The sequence below is a fragment of the Lipotes vexillifer genome, unplaced genomic scaffold, assembly GCF_000442215.2.
Source record: "Lipotes vexillifer unplaced genomic scaffold, Lipotes_vexillifer_v1.1 scaffold404, whole genome shotgun sequence".
NCBI classification, from domain to species: Eukaryota; Metazoa; Chordata; class Mammalia; order Artiodactyla; family Lipotidae; genus Lipotes; species Lipotes vexillifer.
This window is the reverse complement of record NW_006777380.1, coordinates 637,148-656,699: the sequence shown is the minus strand read 5'-3', so window position 1 is coordinate 656,699 and position 19,552 is coordinate 637,148. Positions and strand designations below refer to the sequence as shown.

Below are 19,552 nucleotides of genomic sequence, written 5' to 3'. Positions count from 1 at the left end.
CACTTATATGTGGAATCTAAAAAAATGATACAAATGAATTTATTTACGAAACAAAAATAGACTCACAGACAGAAAACAAACATGGTTATGGAAGAAGAAAGGGGGGAAGGTTAAATTAGGAGTATGGGATTAACAGATACAAACTACTATACATAAAATATATAAGCAACAAGGATTTACTGTATAGTACAGGGAACTATATTCAATATCTTTTAACCTATAATGGAAAAGAATTTGAAAAAGAATAGATATAGATACAACTGAATCACTTTGCTGTACATCTGCAACATTGTAAATAAACTATTCTTCAATTTAAAAAAATGTACAAAAATCTATAAGATACGGTCCTTCCTTTAGAGGAACTTACACACCCTGTGGAGAGAGTACATATGCATGGAATCATTTAAAGCTGGATGGTTTGGGCCTGGTTCTTGGAGTAATCAGAGTTCAGAGAAGGTAGCATCTGTCCATCGTAGAAAAAAAAGCAAAAGTCAATTTTGTAATAGAAGGTCTCCATGAGGAAGAGTTGGATCTTAGGTAAAAACACCTGTGATAGGGCTTCCCTGGTGGCGCAGTGGTTGAGAGTCCACCTGCCGATGCAGGGGACGCGGGTTCGTGCCCCCGTCTGGGAGGGTCCCACATGCCGCGGAGTGGCTGGTCTCGTGAGCCATTGCCTCTGAGCCTGCGCGTGCGGAGCCTGTGCTCCGCGACGGAAGAGGCCGCAACAGCCAGAGGCCAGCGTACCGCAAAAAATCCCAAAAAACAAAAAACACCTGTGATACAATCTTGCGGATAAGAATTGCATGTGATAACACTATACTTTCTCCTCAATTCAGCAACTAAATATCTTAGTCACTAGGGATTAACTTATTTTAGAGACAGCAGCTAAAGTGGAAGAATATTCTGTTCCTGCGGTTTCATTTTGACGTGTATCTTTCCTTAAATCGTCTTCTGGGCTCTTCTTTATATTATTTTATGATGCTTCTAGGGTCTTGTATGGTCCGGAGTTTCTTACATTTATTTTGACAGTACTTTTTATAAACACAGTTTTGCTGACCAGAGCCCCAGCTTTGGTCAGCCCCAGGATCTCTTTTATTCTCATGATCACAGCACAGGTTCTTAAATTCCCCAAATGACATATTAGATTGACTTATGTCTTTGTCACAAAGATGGAAGTTACAAATCTTCATGAGCCTTAGGGTAACTTCAAAATGCAGTAGAGTCCTTATGTTTTGAAGCCAGTTATTAGTCAATGCGGAGATCATTGGCACAATGAAATCACTATTTGCTTCTAAGGTCCCTAACTCAATCCTAATCGTGTTCCAAAGAACAAACGTCCCTGAAAAATAAAGTTAGGGAGACCTGCACATACTAGCCTCTTCTTGGAGATTCCTGGTACCCATTAAACGCTCTGAGAAGTGCTACAATAAAGCACTGTTTAAACATTTCTTAAATTTATTTCAGTATGGAAGTCCTTGTGGTTTTGCTTAATTCGCATAAACATTCTGAGAAGGATGCCTCTGGAAATATTGCTCCAACCCATGGCGTCTGTCACACTCATTAGATGACAGTATCATCGTAGACCTTCATTAATCCTATGCAACAAGGTTCCTGAGTATCGAGTGAGAATGAAGTCTCAGATGTTGCCACTCTCTTCTGCTGGCAAGGGGGTCCTCAAGGAAAGGATGGTTCTCTGAGTCACTGAGGGCCCAGAACAGGCACTGGCTCAGTGTTACTATGTGTGAGACTCGGGAGGAAATGTGGCCAACTCGTTAATGAACGGCCATCGGATTACAAGTGCTTATGAACTCCATCAAACTGCAACAGGGTTCAAATTTTTCTTACGAACTCCATCAAACTGCAACACGGTTCAAATTTTGCTAAGTCAAATATCAGGGAGCAAGAGATGCTATTTTTAGATAGAAATTTAAGAATGCCTTGTGACAGCAGAAAGCTGGGACCTTTGAAACCCATTGTTAGCCTGGTAACCTGCCTGAAGTTGAGTGTATCATTCGAGAAGGAAAAGGAACATTAAATTATTTGGGTGTCTCTTGTGCTGGTCTCATGTCACTCATTCTCTCATTTACTTTATACAGCCACCCTGTGAGGTAGGTGTACTTTTTACCATTATTCAGAAGAGGGAAAATGAAGCTCAGAGGGTTAAGTAAGCAGCCGTAGGCCACTAGAGGGTATGCAGTGGGTCTAGGACCTGAACCCAAACCCATGTGATTCCCAGCCTGAGCTCTTTTCTTATTGAGGCTGTGCTAAATCTCACCAAACTCCTAAGCATAAAATGCAAGCCACGGTCACTCTGAATCTAATATCACACATCTCCATATTTTACTCTGTTCTCTCCATCACCTCTCCTGGCTTTCCTGCAGTCAGGACTCCTCTAGAATACAGTGGCATTTTTGTGAAAACTTGATTCAGAGGAGATGGCCCTTTTTTTGACTCATCTGAAAAATCTCTAAAGCAGTTGACTATATACTGCAGATTTCTAGTACAACGTTCTTTCATTAAAACTAGTACTGCTGAATAAGAATGAGAAGTACCGTGTTTAACAGAATGACGTATTTTTCCCCAGTAAGCAAACTTCTTAAAGCCAATTTGTAAAAGGAATTGTACCAAAGAGAGGGGCATAAGGCACAGTTGTCAAAAATATTTGATGATCAGAAATCTCTTAGAGGGACCCTTGGATATTAGTGTCTTGTAGCATATTACCAGGAAATACTGATGAACTCTGTTAGCGTGCTTATAGTAATTTTATTTCGGAGGGTTGGTTTTTAACAATAGTAGTGATTTGAGCTGTAAAATATTTTGTTAAAATAGCATAGTATGAATAACGCCCTCACTTTTAAAAGAATCGATATTCATCAGTTGCTGTGGGATGAATATATGCCCAAAGTAGAATCCTAGACACAATAAAATATAGCTCTGCCCTGTGTATTTCAAAATAAGAAAACTCACTCAGCTAGTTTTTGGTGAAAGGCATTGTTCCTCTCTTGCTTACTTTGAGTTAATAGTCAAGGTAGTCTCCATTCATATTATGCATTCTGAATTTTCCATTTAATTTTTTTCTCTTTTATTTCCCTATTCTCACCTCCCATGACACCACGTCCATTAAATCTTTTTTAGAAGAATAAAGTTTACTATCTCATGCTTCACAGATTCTGGTTAGAAAAGCTCACATAGATTTAAAACTCGTATTTTTAGGTACTTATTGTAACAACACTTTGTCTTTTTGGATCTTCAGGAAACAGATGTGGTACCAGACACCAGGCTTTTGGACAAGTTTAGTCAGATTACACCTCAGCTTTTTACCCCACTGGATGAGACTATCCCAGATCCACCACTGGAGACTTTGTACATCATCGACTTCTTTATTGCTTTGGCAATTTGCAACACAGTAGTGGTTTCTGCTCCTAACCAACCACGGCAAAAGGTAAGTCTGTAATGCAAACAAGGGTCACCTTCCGGAAGAGAATTTTGTGTTTAAATGTACTTGTTATGTCGTCTTATTATGTGGATCGTAATTAACAATAGTAGCAGGTAATATTTATACATTACTTAATCTGTACTCTGAACTTATGATGTTCTAAGTGATTTACTGGTACTAATATGTTTAATCCTCCCAACAGCTCCATGAGTTAGGTGCTGTTACTCTACTGTTCCCCACTTTACAGGTGAGCTTAAGTAACTTGCCCAGGGTCACAGGACCAGTTTGTGGGAGAGATAGGATTGAACCCAGGAAGTGTGGCTCAGAGCTTCTATACTGTTTTGCCTCTAGGAGGATAGCTGATGAGAACAGTTCTTGGAAAATGTGACTCTGTTCATTTTGCTTTAGTTTGCTTACCAAATTTGAAGCCTTCTGTGAAACTTCTAAAACCTCCAACATATGCACATCAAGCAAAATATAAAGTATTAAATTCATTATCATGTTTAATGATAATGTCCCTTTTCATGTACCAGTTGGGTAATGTAAACTCAATCGCTCTAAAATCCAATACATCTATAATATACCAAGGTTCTGCAGTTCCCACACAAGCTGGATTTTTAAAGTCTCTTTGTAGCTTAGAATCCATGGAAAATTCATTTTCAATTAAAAAGAAAAACTTGTTTTAGAGACTGGTGATTTACCGCTTGCTGTGCTATCTTCCTTGAATATAACTATCTCCCCTTTTGCATACATCTATTTAAAATTCAATTTGCAGCACAACCCAGTTAAATTTTAACTTTCTGTTAGATCATTTTCTCTTGGCAACTTCAGAGGTGGTCAGTTTTAACATAAAAATATTTTACTTCCCATTAAGCTTTCATTTGATCAGAAACTGTATTTTTATAAGATTTCAACTAGAAATTTGCTCTTTGAAAACTTACATAGTTAGAGGATAACTCACTGGATGTTCTGTTTTTCTCCCCATGTAACACTTTTTCATATACCTCTGTTTCCAATATAGACATCTTTTGGTGTTTTCTGTTTAAGAAATATAGTTGCCTTATCCCCAAAGAATATAATATTCTGTAGCCTGAAAGAAAATCTCTGTAGGCATATAAGAGCCTAAGCCTCATATTTTAAGGTAGTGACAGAAAGGCAGTGAATAAAGAGTTAATCAGAATTCATGTGGAGTACAGAAACGTCATCTGTGGTTGAGTTTCACTTTTCAATTTTGAGTTGCCAGTAAGTTTGAAAGTTGACCAGCATGAGTCCCTCAAACTATCATAAAATTAATACTTATTAGGAGAAAATTCTTTAATGCCTTGGGCATTTCTAAATGAGAAAATTTTAGCATTCAATTAATTGGTCATCCCAATTAGTTATTAAATTCTAAATTTAATCACTGATAAGAGTTAAGATCTAGAAGAAATCAGGCTATGAACAAGAAAAAGTTCTATAAAAATAGAAATTTGATTATGATGCTGATAATTCTTCTGTGAGCTACTTTGTTTATTGGCCTACTTTGCTTAAAAGGTCATATTAACAACCTTTTTTAGAACCTGGAAAATAAAAGAAAAGAAATACATTTTGTTAATCTTTCTTCCAGTGTTTTGAATGTGTGTTATGATACATTTGTTTTTATACTGTTTTTTTATACTATTTTTTTAGCTTTTTCAATATTGCCCTGTAATCTTTATAAACTTGACATTTAAATGTTATATAACATTTTAAGATGTTTCTAATTTGCTATTATTAAATACTTGCTTGTAATTTTTTAATTGTTATTGCTAGGATGTATATAATAAAGATTATTAATTTTTTATAGTTGATTTCATTAGGGAAATTTGCTATACATATGCCCACTGCTAGCAACATAGCATTTTATGTCTTTTGCTATCAGTTTTCTTCCTAAGTGGTTTTGAGATTCACAATGCCATCAACATTAGTGTATGTTTTTCATCATGGCTATTTTTATTTTTATTAACGTTTCCTGCGGCAGTTGTAAGTATGAAGCAGGCTGCTATGTGAGGGAGTGGTAACTCTTCATATCTCCTTTTTTCCCCCCCGGTTTGACCTCACAGTTGTTATCAACTGCCTTTGACTGTATTATTGAGACCTTCCCGTATTATCTTTCCTAGATTGGACTGTCTTCTCTGCATGCAATGCCCATTAAGTCTTTGGAAGAGATTAAAAGCCTCTTCCAGAGACTGTCTGTCCGAAGATCAAGTTCACCATCTCTTGCCAGTGGGAAAGAGCCATCCTCTGGGGTCCCAAATGCCTTTGTGAGCAGACTATCTCTCTTTAGTCGAATGAAACCAGCTTCACCTGTGGAGGAAGAGATCTCCCAGACAAGCAAGAGTCCCCAGGGCTCTGGTAACTCAGCTTGTCCCATAGAAACCGAGAAGCAAGACAGCAATGTGGATGTCACAAACGGCAAGGTGGACTCCCTCCCTGGACAGCCCTTGGCCTGCAGCCTGTGTTATGAGGCTGAGAGCCCGGATGAAGCGGCCTTAGTATATGCCGCCCGGGCTTACCAGTGCACTCTGCAGTCCCGGACCCCAGAGCAGGTCATGGTGGACTTTGCTTCTTTGGGACCATTAACATTTCAACTCCTACACATCCTGCCCTTCGACTCAGTAAGAAAAAGAATGTCCGTTGTGGTCCGGCACCCCATTTCCAACCAAGTCGTGGTGTATACAAAGGGCGCTGATTCTGTGATCATGGAGTTGCTCTCAGTGGCTTCCCCAGGTGGGTTCATACAGGACTGAGAGGGAAGTGATAGGAAGGGCTTGGAGATTGAAGGGCCACTCTCAAGGGATTTATAAAGGCAAACAAGCAGATCTGTAGGGATCCGTCACCCTTGGTGAAGTGTAGGGGAAGCTGCCTAGGATCTGGTGAGAAAGCACCTAAGTTTTGGGGTTACACAGACAGGGTTCAAATCTTGATTCTGACAGTAGCTATGTCTTGATAAAGTTACCTAACTGTCCTTTGCCTTCAATAGGTGGGGATTATGGTACCTCCTTTATAGGTTCCCGAGAGGTTTAATGATATACTATATGCAGTATCTGCCGTGCCTCTGACCAGAGCCTAGAAAATGGTAAATGCTCAATAAATGACAGCCAGCATCCTTATAATGATTGTGACAGTCATTATCGATGGTGTGGGAATGGTGTTTGTATTAAGTTCTTGGTACTTTTCTCTCCCCAGGGAAAGAGAGACAAGGGAAAGATTTATTCTGAGGGGTCCCTTTTATAAATGCACATTTGGGATTCAGAACTACAAGGCCTTTTGTTTGTTGTGGGTTAAGTTACCATTGTTTTAAAAAATATGTCTGTCATTGGGCAAACTGGTGGGAACATGTGTGTCTTGTTAATTATTTTAGATGGACCAGGTCTGGAAAAACAACAAACGATGTTAAGGGAGAAAACCCAGCAGCACCTGGATGCCTACACCAAGCGAGGCCTGCGCACTCTGTGTGTAGCAAAGAGGGTAAGGCTGCTCCGTGTGCCTGTCGGCTGGCTTCCTTCCTTCCTAGCTCCACTATCATTTAATGAAAACGAGCGCATATCAAACCCCGATCCAAGCATCAGGAAAAGTTTTTGGGCCACTGGGCTCTATTTTCATATCGCTTCTTTATTCCTTATATATTGATTGGTTGTAGTTTGTTCTCAAACTATTTTGCCAGAAAGATGTCTGAAAGTTATATTGTCTGAGTTCTCCCATGTTTCAATATATCTGAGTGCTTTTGTATGGAAACTGCAGTATGGCTGGGAATAAAAATCCCTGGATCCTACTCTCTTTCTCTGAGTACCTTGTAAATATCATTCCTCTATGTTACAGCATTAAATGTGCTTTGAAAAGAAAGAGGCTGGAGACTGGCCTTAATTTTCCGCTTATAAGTTCTTGATATTTTTTTCCTGATGGGCTCATAAGTCTTTATCTGTAAATCCAGGTAAATTTCCTAAATATTATCTCAGTTTTTATCATTCTCTATTGAGAATAATCCTGGGACGTATCCTTTCTAGATAAAAATTTAAGTAATAAGAAAGAAGACAGAGCTCCAAGAAGTGATTTGAGGGGTGTTACTACCAGAACCACCCCTGGGGGCATGGAAGAAACAGAGATACGAAGCCTTTTGAGAGTGAATTGGTCAAGTTTTTTGTGCCACTTGGCCAATGGGGTATGGCTTAGGTATTGACCAAGTCAAGCTGCTCAGCCGTAATGAGGCTATATGCAAGGCCTTACACCCTTATATTACCCTCCTCATTGATAAGCCAAGACGTCCCCAGCCCCATCCCTACAGCCATGGCCACAACTGCATCCCCAGCTGCACACCTAGATAGTGTTTCTTCCTTCAGTACAAACTCAGCTAACTCATTGTTTCAGAGTAGAGCAGTGGCAGAAGGTGCGGAAGTCTACTTAGGATGGAGAAGGAGAGCCTGGTAAGGGCTAGTGCAAGAGAAGGATGTGCCTATGGGGGAGGGAAGGGAGTCTGTTGTCAAGATATAACAGGGCTATGATGAACATTGAAGGAAAAGAAACAGAGAACCATCAGATCAGCCCACATAGGGGAAATATTGGAAAAGAACCAAGGAGGTTACTCTTGCCAACTCTCTCCCTCTTCTGCATAACTACCTCCTACCCGTTCTGTTGTCTTTTCCCTCCCTGGCTCTGAGCTCCACAGTTAATTGTTGCTGTGTCAGAAGCCAGAGTATCAATTTTCTCTCCTTCATTCTGGGCTCTGGCTGGTAGAGAAGATTGAGAGCTACATGTAGATCAAAGTATCAGTGCTTTAATGGCTGTCCAGTAGTTCCCAAACAATAGAGCTTCTGGGAGAACTGAATTGGAGACTATAGCTAGAACCTGAGGCCGGTGTAGGCATCTCTCATTTCTTCCCCAAATTCTAGTTCTTGGGAACTGCCTTAGGGAAAGTGGGATCTGGTGTAGACTCTGAGGCATTTAGTCAACCAGCTGCATGGAGAATCAAAAGCCTGCCTCATACACAGTTGTAAGAAGAATGAAGAATTCAAGATCGAAACAGACCTTCTGCCTTTTCAGTGGAATGATCCTGCCCTGATAAAAATGTAGCCCAATAGATGTCAGATTCTCCCAAATCAAATTACCTTGTGGGCAAGAATGAGTAGATAGAGAAATTGCCTCACCCCCTCTACTGCGTGCTGCTTTATAAGAACTGAAAGTAGATTTCTCCCATTACAGCAACAGGAAAATGTATCATTGGTCCCTTTTTGTTTGGAAGAGAACTTCCTTGCTTCACCCATGTGGCCTCCTCTTTCTTTTAACCTTTACAGATAACTCACCCTGTAAACCAACCATCAAAAGAAATCAAAGGTGCTGCTAGCTATATAATACCTGAAATTGAGTACTGGACACCACTTTTTCAACTGCACCATTAGAATAACCCTGAATTTAACTTTCAAGTGGCTCCTTTCTCCCAACTGCACACTCCCTGGTTTAATTAAATAGATTAACCTACTTTCATCTTATATGTTGCCTAGAATTTCCCAGAGATTCTGAGCTACAGGGTCTGTCCATCCTCAGTGTTACAATAGTCTGATCACAGAGCTTGGGAAGTTTGTGACTGGGTAGTGTGAGGATTTGGACCTGGCCTGAGTGAACCCAGAGAAGGAAATACCATAGGCTCATCACATGGCCTTGCCTCATAGCTTTTTTTCCCCCTCATAGGTCATGAGTGACACTGAATATGCAGAGTGGCTGAGAAATCATTTTTTAGCTGAAACCAGCATTGACAACAGGGAAGAATTACTACTTGAATCTGCCACGAGGTTGGAAAACAAACTAACTTTACTTGGTAGGTATTGTCTGAAGGGGGAATTTTCAAAAACACTTGACTGTAAATTAGTTATTCACCAGTGGCTTTTTTTCACTTTGATCTAATAGATACATGTGGTTCTGCCCACCCTGTCCAGTTTGACTTCTACCCTGCTTCCAATCCTTTCCAGTCCATTTTCCACTGCAGTGAACTTAGACTTCATTTGTGGCAGGCTGGTCATCCTTAAGATCATTTAAAAATTCAATGCTTTAACGTAGAATACAAAGCCAGTTAAATACCCTGGTTCAAGAGAGGAAAGCTAAAGTTTCTTGCCAGCCATTGGATAAGGTATTTAATATGTGTTGTCTTTTTGAATCTGTACAACAAATCTCTATTTTATTTACAAGAAACTTGGAGCAGAGAGCAGTTTAATGACTTGTTCAGAGTCACGTGCTAGTGACTGGCAGAGCTGGGGAGAAGCTCAGATCTACCTCACTCCAGGGCCCATATTCTTTATTCTGTGCCTGCAACTGGGCTAATGAAATTTGTCTCTCTTCTCTTACTTCCTGGTTTCAACTAAAAGTTGCACATCTGACACCTCTTGTCTCAGATAGAGCTGCATCTTAAAATCACCTGGAGCACTTTAAAAAATACCGATGCCTGCCCAGGGATTCTGTTTCAATTGGTGTGATGTGTGGTGTGGCCATTTGAATTTTTCAAAGCTCCCCAAGTAGTTCTAAGAGGCAGCCAAGGTTGAGAAACACAGCCTTAGAGTACTAACACACCAAAACACCGGTCTCTGAGCTCTGTTCCTCTGCTTCAGGGAAAAACAATGATTTAACTTGGTCTCTAGCCAGTAAAGTAATGATCTTCCTCCTAAGTCATTTCTCCGTGACAGTGTGAGTGGTACAGATTCACATTTCCTCATCTGCAGTTCCAAACTCAAAACTGCTTTGTGAGTTTAGTGCCAAAACTCATTTAGCAGCAAAATCAGGCCTGATTTGATAAGACAATTTAAAGTCTTTATTATCCTAATTAATGTGAATGTTGTAACTTGTAAGTTTTGCTAAAAAATACTAATATGCTTGATTACCAGATATTATAAAATATACATATATCCTCTTACCTTTTAAAAATCTGCAAAACTTCTGAATTCTGAAACAAAGCTAGCGTCAGTTGTTACAGAAAAGGGAATTATGGACTTATAATATGAAAGAGCATTAAAAATAGATAATACGTGTTACTGACAAGAACAGTCTTTAAAAGCCTACCCTTACCCTCGGGAGTATCATGGGATTATAAAATTGAAGAGTAAGGATATATAAGTAATTGAATGAAACCCCCTCAATTTACAGAGAAGCAAGCTAGCCAAAAGGGGACCAAGTAAATTTGATAAACTCATTGATTGCAAAGGCTTTCTTCCCGAAATATTACTTTGTATGTGATTTTGGTCTGAGTCTTCACGCTTCATTTGGACCCCTTGAAGCTACTGGAACCTTTTATGTAGTTCAGGATTGGGTCGGCTAACAGATAGGGTTCAATTATAGTTTAGATGAGCTTCAGCTGGCTTTTGTTTCTTACAAGCCCTGTTGCATTTTGGTTATTTTTTAGGTGCTACTGGCATTGAAGACCGTCTGCAGGAGGGGGTCCCCGAGTCCATAGAAGCCCTTCACAAAGCCGGAATCAAGATTTGGATGCTGACAGGAGACAAACAGGAGACAGCTGTCAATATTGCTTATGCATGCAAACTACTGGAGCCAGATGACAAGCTTTTCATCCTCAATACTGAAAGTAAAGTATGTTTACTGAGATCAAGCCAGTCTTTTTGTGTTTTCAAAGCCAATGGAATACTTGTGATGTGATGGCTATAAGGAGAAAGAAAAACCAATAGCCATTAGCTCCTTGATAACTAGTGCTTCTATCCAGCAACCTAGCTTGTTTAGTTCTTCTAAAGGCTTGGAAGATATAATGATTCAAAGGAATCATTGCTGAATAAAGACCCTGAAAGAAAATTTCCTTTTTATTTGTTTTTCCCCCCACCTCCGTATTGAATTACCACTGATTTGACAAGATTTACACCATGATGACAAAATATGTCAAGCTCTGGGACAGAAATCTACCCCCCTTTCAAGCTGAGGAGAAGTAATGATTTCAGTTGGAGTCAGGTGAATAAGTATTTTCCTGGTAATTCTAAAATTAGGCTCAGAGGATAATCCTGCCCTCTAGTGGTTAATCTTAGCTAGTGCACCTGAGAATATCAAAAGTTGGAAGAACTTGTTTAAGGGCAGGAAAAAAAGGGTTTTGGGATTTTTTTTCTCCTTTTTTTTGAGGAGAAGGAATTTAAGAGATTTGGATTCAGCCTATTTTTCTCATACCCCTTCTTCCCTGCACCCCTGCCACTAATCTCTAATACAAATGTTCTAATCAATTAAACAGGCATTTTATTTTTTTCAGAAGATTCCTAGTATAGTGATACTAAGATTTGTGCGTACTGTTTAATTTGCTTGGAAAACCTTCCTTCCTCAGTTGTCAGACTTTATCAGTCACATCCATTCTGTCATAGCAACCTGCCTCAGAAATCCTCTGGAGCTTCTCACCTGGATCACATCTTGGGTCTTGGTCACAGGCTGCCACATTTGGTTAGCCATGTTTTTATGGTCAGGCCTCAGTCAATACCCAACTAGATGGTACATTTTGAGGAAAGAGAATTTTCCTTATTCAACACAGTGAGTTCTCCTTGGCAGTTGACAGTGGCCCAGGGACCCACAAGCATAGACACCAGCCAGATCCCAGTTTCAGCTGGGGAGTGAGCACAAGAAAATACTTGGTCATTTTAGTCACTAAAATGGAAGTGCCCTAAGTCTGGTAAGACCTGGATTCAAATGCTTAGCTTGCCAGTGACCAGGTATGTGACCTTGGCGAGTTACCCTCCTGAGTCATTTTCTTACCTGTAATGTGAGAGTAATGTCTATTTCATAGGGATGTTGTGGGCATTAAATGGGAAAATATAAACTGTTTAATGTGGTGCCTGGCAGATGAAAGGGGTTCAATGAACTTTTAAAAGTAAAAGTAATAAATCATTTGTGTTCAATTTTGACTATGCCATTTTTGTGAGCAGTAAAATCACTAGTATTATGAAATTTATTTATAAATATACAATTTATGGTTAAAGGTATTTAAAACTACCAACTCAAGTCTTTATAGAGTATCCACTGTGGACTGCTTTAAATACAAAAGATTTTTTTGCTATCAGTAGGTATTTCACCTCAATTTTTCAGATAACTAAACGGAACACAGTGAGTGAACATAATTTAATTGAGTTTTATAATGACTCAAGTCGATGCATATAAAATCCCAAGCACATAGTAGGGGCTCAGTCACTGTATTATTTTCTCTTTTTCCCACTCTCCATCCCTCATATGCTAAGAGTTAAAAATGGAATTGAAGTTCATGAGCCCAATTTGTCATTTAGCGAAGGACATTGCTCCTGTGACCTTTTAAGTGGGCCACCTGGCAACCGATGGATTGTCCAATCATATCTATAGTGTAGTACCTCAACTTTACAGGTTTCCATCAACTTTGGTTCCTAAATTTGCAAATTAGGTTATGGTAAATGTAGCCACTTACAAACCTTACATAATTTCTGTTCTCATAAATTTCGATTTTTTTTTTGTTTTAATAGACTCATATCCTGGATTATTTACTGCCTTTCAGGATTCATCATTGAATTTTTAAAGTTTTATTTTCATTTCATTTAAAATTTTCTTCCAAGATAGTGACTCTTTATATTCATATTTCTTAGAATCTATAAAAACCTTTTTCATACATGATCTCATTTGACCATTATAACTAGTAGAGCAGATAAAATTATCCCCATCTTATAGCCTGAGACTCCAAAAGGTTGTGAATTGCCTAAGCACCAACAGCTGATTACTTGTCAAGCATGCTTTTGGTATATTATGTTACATATTATATAACCTATATCTATTTATCTGTATAAATACATTATTCATGGAGTTAAGTTCTATAAAGTTGCTGAAATACTGAAGTGTAAAAACTGAACCATTGCCCCTATGGGAAATAAAGGATTAGGTTCCTGTGAGCCTCTGGTCAGAACACTTTCATCAACCAATCAATATATAACTTTGTTTCATGTATGTTTCTTTTTAAAGATACCTTATTTATATATATATATATATATATATATATATATATATATAAATAATCATAAATATTATGTATATAATCATATATATTACATATATAATTTTGTATATATTATATAATATACATAATTTTATACACATTTTATATATATATATATAATTTTATACACATATAGTTGATTCATTAACATTGAACTCATGACCAACAGCATATAACTCAGGCTTGAACGAAGTTTGTCTAACACACGTTTTTTACATAAGGCACATCACAGCCTTCCTGTACATAGGAACCCTAGACAGCATTAAAGGGCTATAGTTAGGGCCATTTTAAACAGTGAAATCACCATCAAAAAGCACAAAAATGCAAAAAATGTGGCACCAGACAGAGTGAAAAGGGCACTTGTTTACAGTGTGGGAGCTGACCTAAGTCAGAGCATCATCACCTTGCTCAGCTTCAGCTGGAAAGGTGTGTGTTGCATGACTCAAATCTTCGGTCACTGCGCATGTCCACACATGACCAAGAAAGCACCTTTATCGTAGGATTACAGGTAAATTTTAGCAAGTAGGTGAATTTGCAAATATGGAATCTGCAAATAATGAAGATTGACTGTATGTGTGTATGTGTATTTTTTCTATAATGGAAATATAGTTAATTAATACAACTAAACACTTGTACTCAAATAAGAGAATAAAAATATCTGGAATCAATTTACAGTCGTAAAACCAGATAATTGACATTCATATCTTGAAGGGCATCCAGTCAGACTCCACTCTGCAGTATTGAGCATATGAATGCTATACAGACTGTATTTATACGGTTGTATAATATTATGGCTATATTTTTTCACTTAACAAATATCTTAACCATCATGTCATGTTAATAGAGGTCTTGATTTTCAGTGACTGCAGGGTATGTTACCTTCTAAATATACCATTTTAATTTAACCAAAGTTTGGAAGGTTTTCAAAAATATTTTTTTACTATTCTATACTGAGCCTATGCTGAGCATCTTTGATTCGTCTTAGTATACTTTTCCATGGGGGCTTTTGAGGTGTATGGGATCAGATTTATTCTCATGGTAAAGGTTGCCAGGTAGCTCCATTTTGAAGTTGAATCTCTTGTTTATAGTTTATGTGGTTGTTAAGTATTTGTTGTGTCTGTGTGCCTACATATTCATACCTACTTCCCATCTTATTTTGCTTTGGGTTGAGAAATGCTTGATAAAATAGCATTTGAAATAAGAGTAAATGGCCTCTGAGTGTGAGGGGCTCTTCCGTGAATAAACTATTTCAGGCTTAGTGTATAAACTTAAATGCACCGTTCCAGGATTTTGTTTGGCTCTGTCCTTAGTGGTCATTTGACACAATAATTTCTGTATAAGTTTATTGTTCATGTTCTTGAGTAGAATTCATCTAATGAATATTTATTGGGTACTTAACGTGGCCCTCTTTTAGGCATTAGGAAGATTTCAAAAGTAAATTAAAAGTGCTGTCTCTCTTCAAAGAGCTTCCTAACAAGCGTGGGATGAGGAGAGTGGAGGGATGTATGCACACCAAATGGGTTAAGGCCACTAAGAACATCGACCAGAATGTTAACTCGGTGAGGGTGGGGATTTCTGGTTCATTGATGTATCCCCAGCACCTAGAATTTTTTCAAATACACAGTAGCTTCTCAATAAATAGTAAGTGAGTGAATGTGTTGAATCAAAGAAGAGAAAAATAGGGCTTCCCTGGTGGTGCAGTGGTTGAGAGTCCGCCTGCCGATGCAGGGGACATGGGTTCGTGCCCCTGTCTGGGAAGATCCCACATGCCACGGAGTAGCTGGGCCCATGAGCCATGGCCGCTGAGCCTGCACGTCAGGAGCCTGTGCTCCGCAACGGGAGAGGCCACAACAGAGAGAGGCCTGCGTACCGCAAAAAAAAAAAATAATAATAATTATAACTGTTTTAAATTCTGCTGTGTCATGCTTTACACTAGGAGGCTGTGCATGTATTGGGTTGGCTCAAAAGTTCGTTTGGGTTTTTCCAAGACATCGTATGGAAAACCCGAACGATCTTTTTGGCTAACCCAATATTATTTCACTTATTCCTCACAACGAATTATAATGTAGACGTTTGAATTTTTCTCACGAGAAAGTTGAGGCTCAGAGGTTATATTAATTTGCTTAAAGTCAAGCAGGTAGTAAATGAGAGAATGAGACCGAAGGGCTCTTGAGATTCATGGCTTGAGAAGGTAAATTGCACAAATAAAGAAAGAAATTCTAAAACGATTTCTTAGTTGTACAGTTGGAAGTGAGATGCACCCCATCCTTTTATCCTGTCCCCATATACACACACAAGTCTCTGTGGAAGAGCTGTGAGATCTTGGAAAGTAACCGACGATTCACTCCCTGGGGTTGACTTGATGAAGCAAATGTTAAAGAATAGCAATGATAAATACAGCTGGATGTGACCAGCAGGGGAGCCCCGAGGCTGACTGTCTTTGCCTCTCGTTTCAAGAGTGCCTGTGAGATGCTGATGGACACGATCTTGAAAGAACTTAAGAAGAAAAATCCAGCTTCTCCAGAGCAAGCATCAAGTGAGGCTTTACACCAGCCTCCCGCGCCCCCGGACTCAGGGCTGCGAGCTGGACTCATTATCAACGGGAGGACCCTGGAGTTTGCCCTGCAGGAGAGTCTGCAAAGGCAGTTCCTGGAGCTGGCTGCTCGCTGCCACGCCGTGGTCTGCTGCCGAGCCACGCCCCTGCAGAAGAGCGAAGTGGTAAAACTGGTTCGAAGCCATCTCCGGGTGATGACTTTGGCCATCGGTGAGCGGAAGTGGAACCCAGACCTGCGCTTCTCACTTTCATGTCACACCAGAGGCTGATCCTTCTGTCTGTCCTTTCTTCCGTACACGTTTGCCCTTCTCTCCGTCTGTCCTTTTCCTCCCCCACTTTCCCTCCCCTTTCCTCCCTTCTTTCTCCTCCGTCCCCTCACTCCCTCCCCTTTCCCCTCCATCACCTATTTGGCCTCCTCTTATGAACCAGGTGGTAGAGATGTGACATGGAAAACAATTTAATAGGACTCTGTGGTACATGTCAGATCCCCAAATCATCTGGGTTAAGGAGGGTAATGTACTGAATCGGAGACCTGAAAAATTCACGAGTTCTGCCTTCGAGAAAGTTAAATTCAAGAATATAAACAGTTCATTTATTTATTCATTCAACCGCTATTTATTGAGTGCCTTCTGTGTACCAGGCATTTTTCTAGGCAATGGAGATACAAGAGTGTACAAAACTGACAAAGTACCTTTGCTTAAGGAGCTTACGTACAGGAGGAGGGTAATGCAATAAAAAGTGAAAAAAAAAAAGGTATACAGATATAAGATATCAGATAGTGACAAATGCTATTGAAAAAAATAAAGCAAAGTCAGGTGATGCAGAGCATTGGGGAAGGCGGAAGGGACTTCTATTTTAAATAGATTTTTCAGAGACAGTCTTACTGATAAAGTTGTGTGTAAGCAGAGACTTGAAGGAAATGATAAGGGAGCCATAGGAGATCTGGGTGGGGGGAAAACATTCCTGGCAGAGAAGACAGTGGGCCATGCTTGGTGTGTTCAAACCCAAAGTAGGTTGAGCAAAGGGAGGAATTTTCTGCAGGTTAGTGAAGGACAGAGAGGTGGCAGGCGACCAGGTCCTGTAGAGTCTTGGAGGCCATTAGGAACTTTGGCTTTTATCTGAAGAGACAGGGAGCCACAGGAGGACTTTGAGCAGAGGAGGGACGTGAGCTGCCTTAAGTTGAAAAGGATCACATTGGCTGCTGTGTTGAGAGGAGCCACTGGGTTGTAAGGACATAAGGAAGGAGACCAGTTGAGCGGCTATTGAAATAATTCAGGGAAAAGATGATTGTGGCTCGAGCGCAGGTAGGAGCGGAGGAGGTAGTGGGATTTGGTAAGATAATGGACATGGTTTGAAGAAAGAGCTGCTGATGTCTGCTGATGGATTGGATATGTTATATAATAGAAGGGGTCAAGGGGGACATCAAGGCTTTGTCTCTGGAGAACAGAGGGATGGAGCTGCCATTTACTGAGATGGAGTCGGGAAAGCAGGAGTTGGGTTTTATACATGTTAAGTTTGAGAGATCCATTAGATGTCTAAAACAGTGATGTCAAGTAGGCAGCTGGAGATAAAGTCTGGAATTTAGCAATGAGGAATTGGCTAGAGACATAAATCTGGGAATTGTAAGTCTAGTGGTGATATTTAAAGCCCCGATAGTATTATCAATGAGATTACCAAAAAAATGAGTGTAAGTGGAGAAGAGAAACAGGGTGAGATTAAGCTCTGAGACACTCCAAAGTTCAGACATTAGCAACATGAACTCAGCCATCTCTTATAGTCTCTGTTTCCACCTGGATTATTTTCAGTCTCAGGTAGCATCTCCCCTCAGGTTGTTGGTACAGCTACTGAAAATTCCCACCTTTATATCTCTTATCCTATTAGCAACCTGAGAGAAAAGATAGCACCTCTTCTCAAGTTGCTGGAATAAAGTATCAGGATTAGGGTGAAATTTTGTTCAACTATATTATTGAATGAGCATATAAATGAGTGAATTGTTCAAGCCCCTGGATCCATCTGTTCCTGAGGCTAGAGCCCTGGACATGTCAATTCTATCAATTCAGCTGAATCATGTGCCCATCTCTGAACCAACCACTGAGGCCAGGGAACGGGCAATGGTAATTGTCCAGGCCTGAGTCAGTTGCCCATCCCAAATCTGGTGGTTTGGGCTCAGAGACTCATGGATTCAGAGTTCCCAAGGAAAATCAGGATATACTATGACCAGAAAACAAGTTAAGGTTACTGGGCAGTTGGGAACAACAGCTGTCAGCAGGAATGTAATACCTCCTCTAAAGAAGCTTCCAGTGTGTTGGGAAGACAAATCTATAGCAAGCTTAATACCATGCTATATATGATAGAAATTCGTAGGGTGGTGCTTGGAGCCTCAGGAAGGGGCATCGGATCTAAAAGGAACCTGAGAAGGACTTCCCAGAGGAAGTGATTATCTAAGCTGAGCGCAAGAGCCCTTGAAGTCCAGCAAGGTGGGGCAGGGATGATGAGGACATTGTTATAAGAATAGAGAAACGGCATGTGCAGGGCTGGAAGGAGTAGGGTATATCTGGAAAATTGAAAGTAGAGTGAGTGACATAGAGAAAGGGGAGGTCAGTCCAGGTAGGGGCTGTAGCATGAAGGACTTTAAGGTAGGGTTGAGTATAGAATTCTTCCTTATGGCAGTGGGATGCCACATTGCATTTCTGCCTAGCTAGCTTCCAGGCAACTTGGAGACATGGGATAAGCTTTGAAGGATTTGTTTGTTTGTTTGAGTGGCCACTGTTGATTTGCACAGTTGGCAGTTTTTCTTTGCTCCTCATATGTTTCTCACCTTCTCTTCTGTTTCACAAAGGTGATGGTGCCAATGATGTTAGCATGATACAAGTGGCAGACGTTGGGATTGGGATCTCAGGTCAAGAAGGCATGCAGGTGAGTGGATGTTGTGCACCCAAACACCATGAACTTGACCTGCCCATCCAAAGGCAGCATTCTCCATGGTCAAATCTCTGTGGTAGAGTGAGGCTGTCTGTGGCTAGCTCAGGAGTGGGTGACAGGACATTTAGCCATTCGTTCACTGATTACTTACTGGGTGAGTATTATGGTAATTTCCCTGGGTAATTTTAGCTTTGTGGCCCACTTGTTCAGTTTAAAAATATATAACTTATCTAAGTCATAAGGATATATATTTTTAGCACTGCAATAGCTGTATGACTTTTGACACTGAAGAGAGCTACTAAGGATTTGAATGAAATATCTAAAAATCCTAAAGAGAGAGGGAGAGGGGGAGAGAAGATAGGAGAGAACGAGGGAAGTGGGACTGTCCCATTTTCGTGTGCGCACATGTGTGTTGAATAGTGTTTTAGGCACAAAATTCAGATAGAAGCTTGTCCAAAAGACTGCTTGTCATGTATGGAGCAAGTGCTGTCAAAGGAAAGTGGGATGTGAGGCTTAGGGTTTCCCGAGAACGATAAATTACAACATCTCTATAAAAGATGAGAAATTCAAATACCTCCTTTGCCTGCTACATTATACAGAGTCACATGAAGTCACGACTATATACTGTTTTTTTTTTTTTTTT

General features: G+C 39.9%; 1 protein-coding gene across 1 annotated transcript in view; it reads left to right on the top strand.

Moving 5' to 3' along the window:
- The window catches only part of ATP10D (ATPase phospholipid transporting 10D (putative)), an 83,647-nt gene that overhangs the window by 45,813 nt on the left and 18,282 nt on the right, over positions 1–19,552 (top strand). Inside the window, exons 10-16 of the mRNA XM_007450972.1 lie at positions 3,254–3,442; positions 5,575–6,184; positions 6,819–6,925; positions 9,140–9,266; positions 10,839–11,023; positions 15,891–16,197; positions 18,827–18,903. Coding sequence (XP_007451034.1) covers positions 3,254–3,442; positions 5,575–6,184; positions 6,819–6,925; positions 9,140–9,266; positions 10,839–11,023; positions 15,891–16,197; positions 18,827–18,903 — 1,602 coding nt within the window. The remainder of the gene's footprint in view (positions 1–3,253; positions 3,443–5,574; positions 6,185–6,818; positions 6,926–9,139; positions 9,267–10,838; positions 11,024–15,890; positions 16,198–18,826; positions 18,904–19,552) is intronic.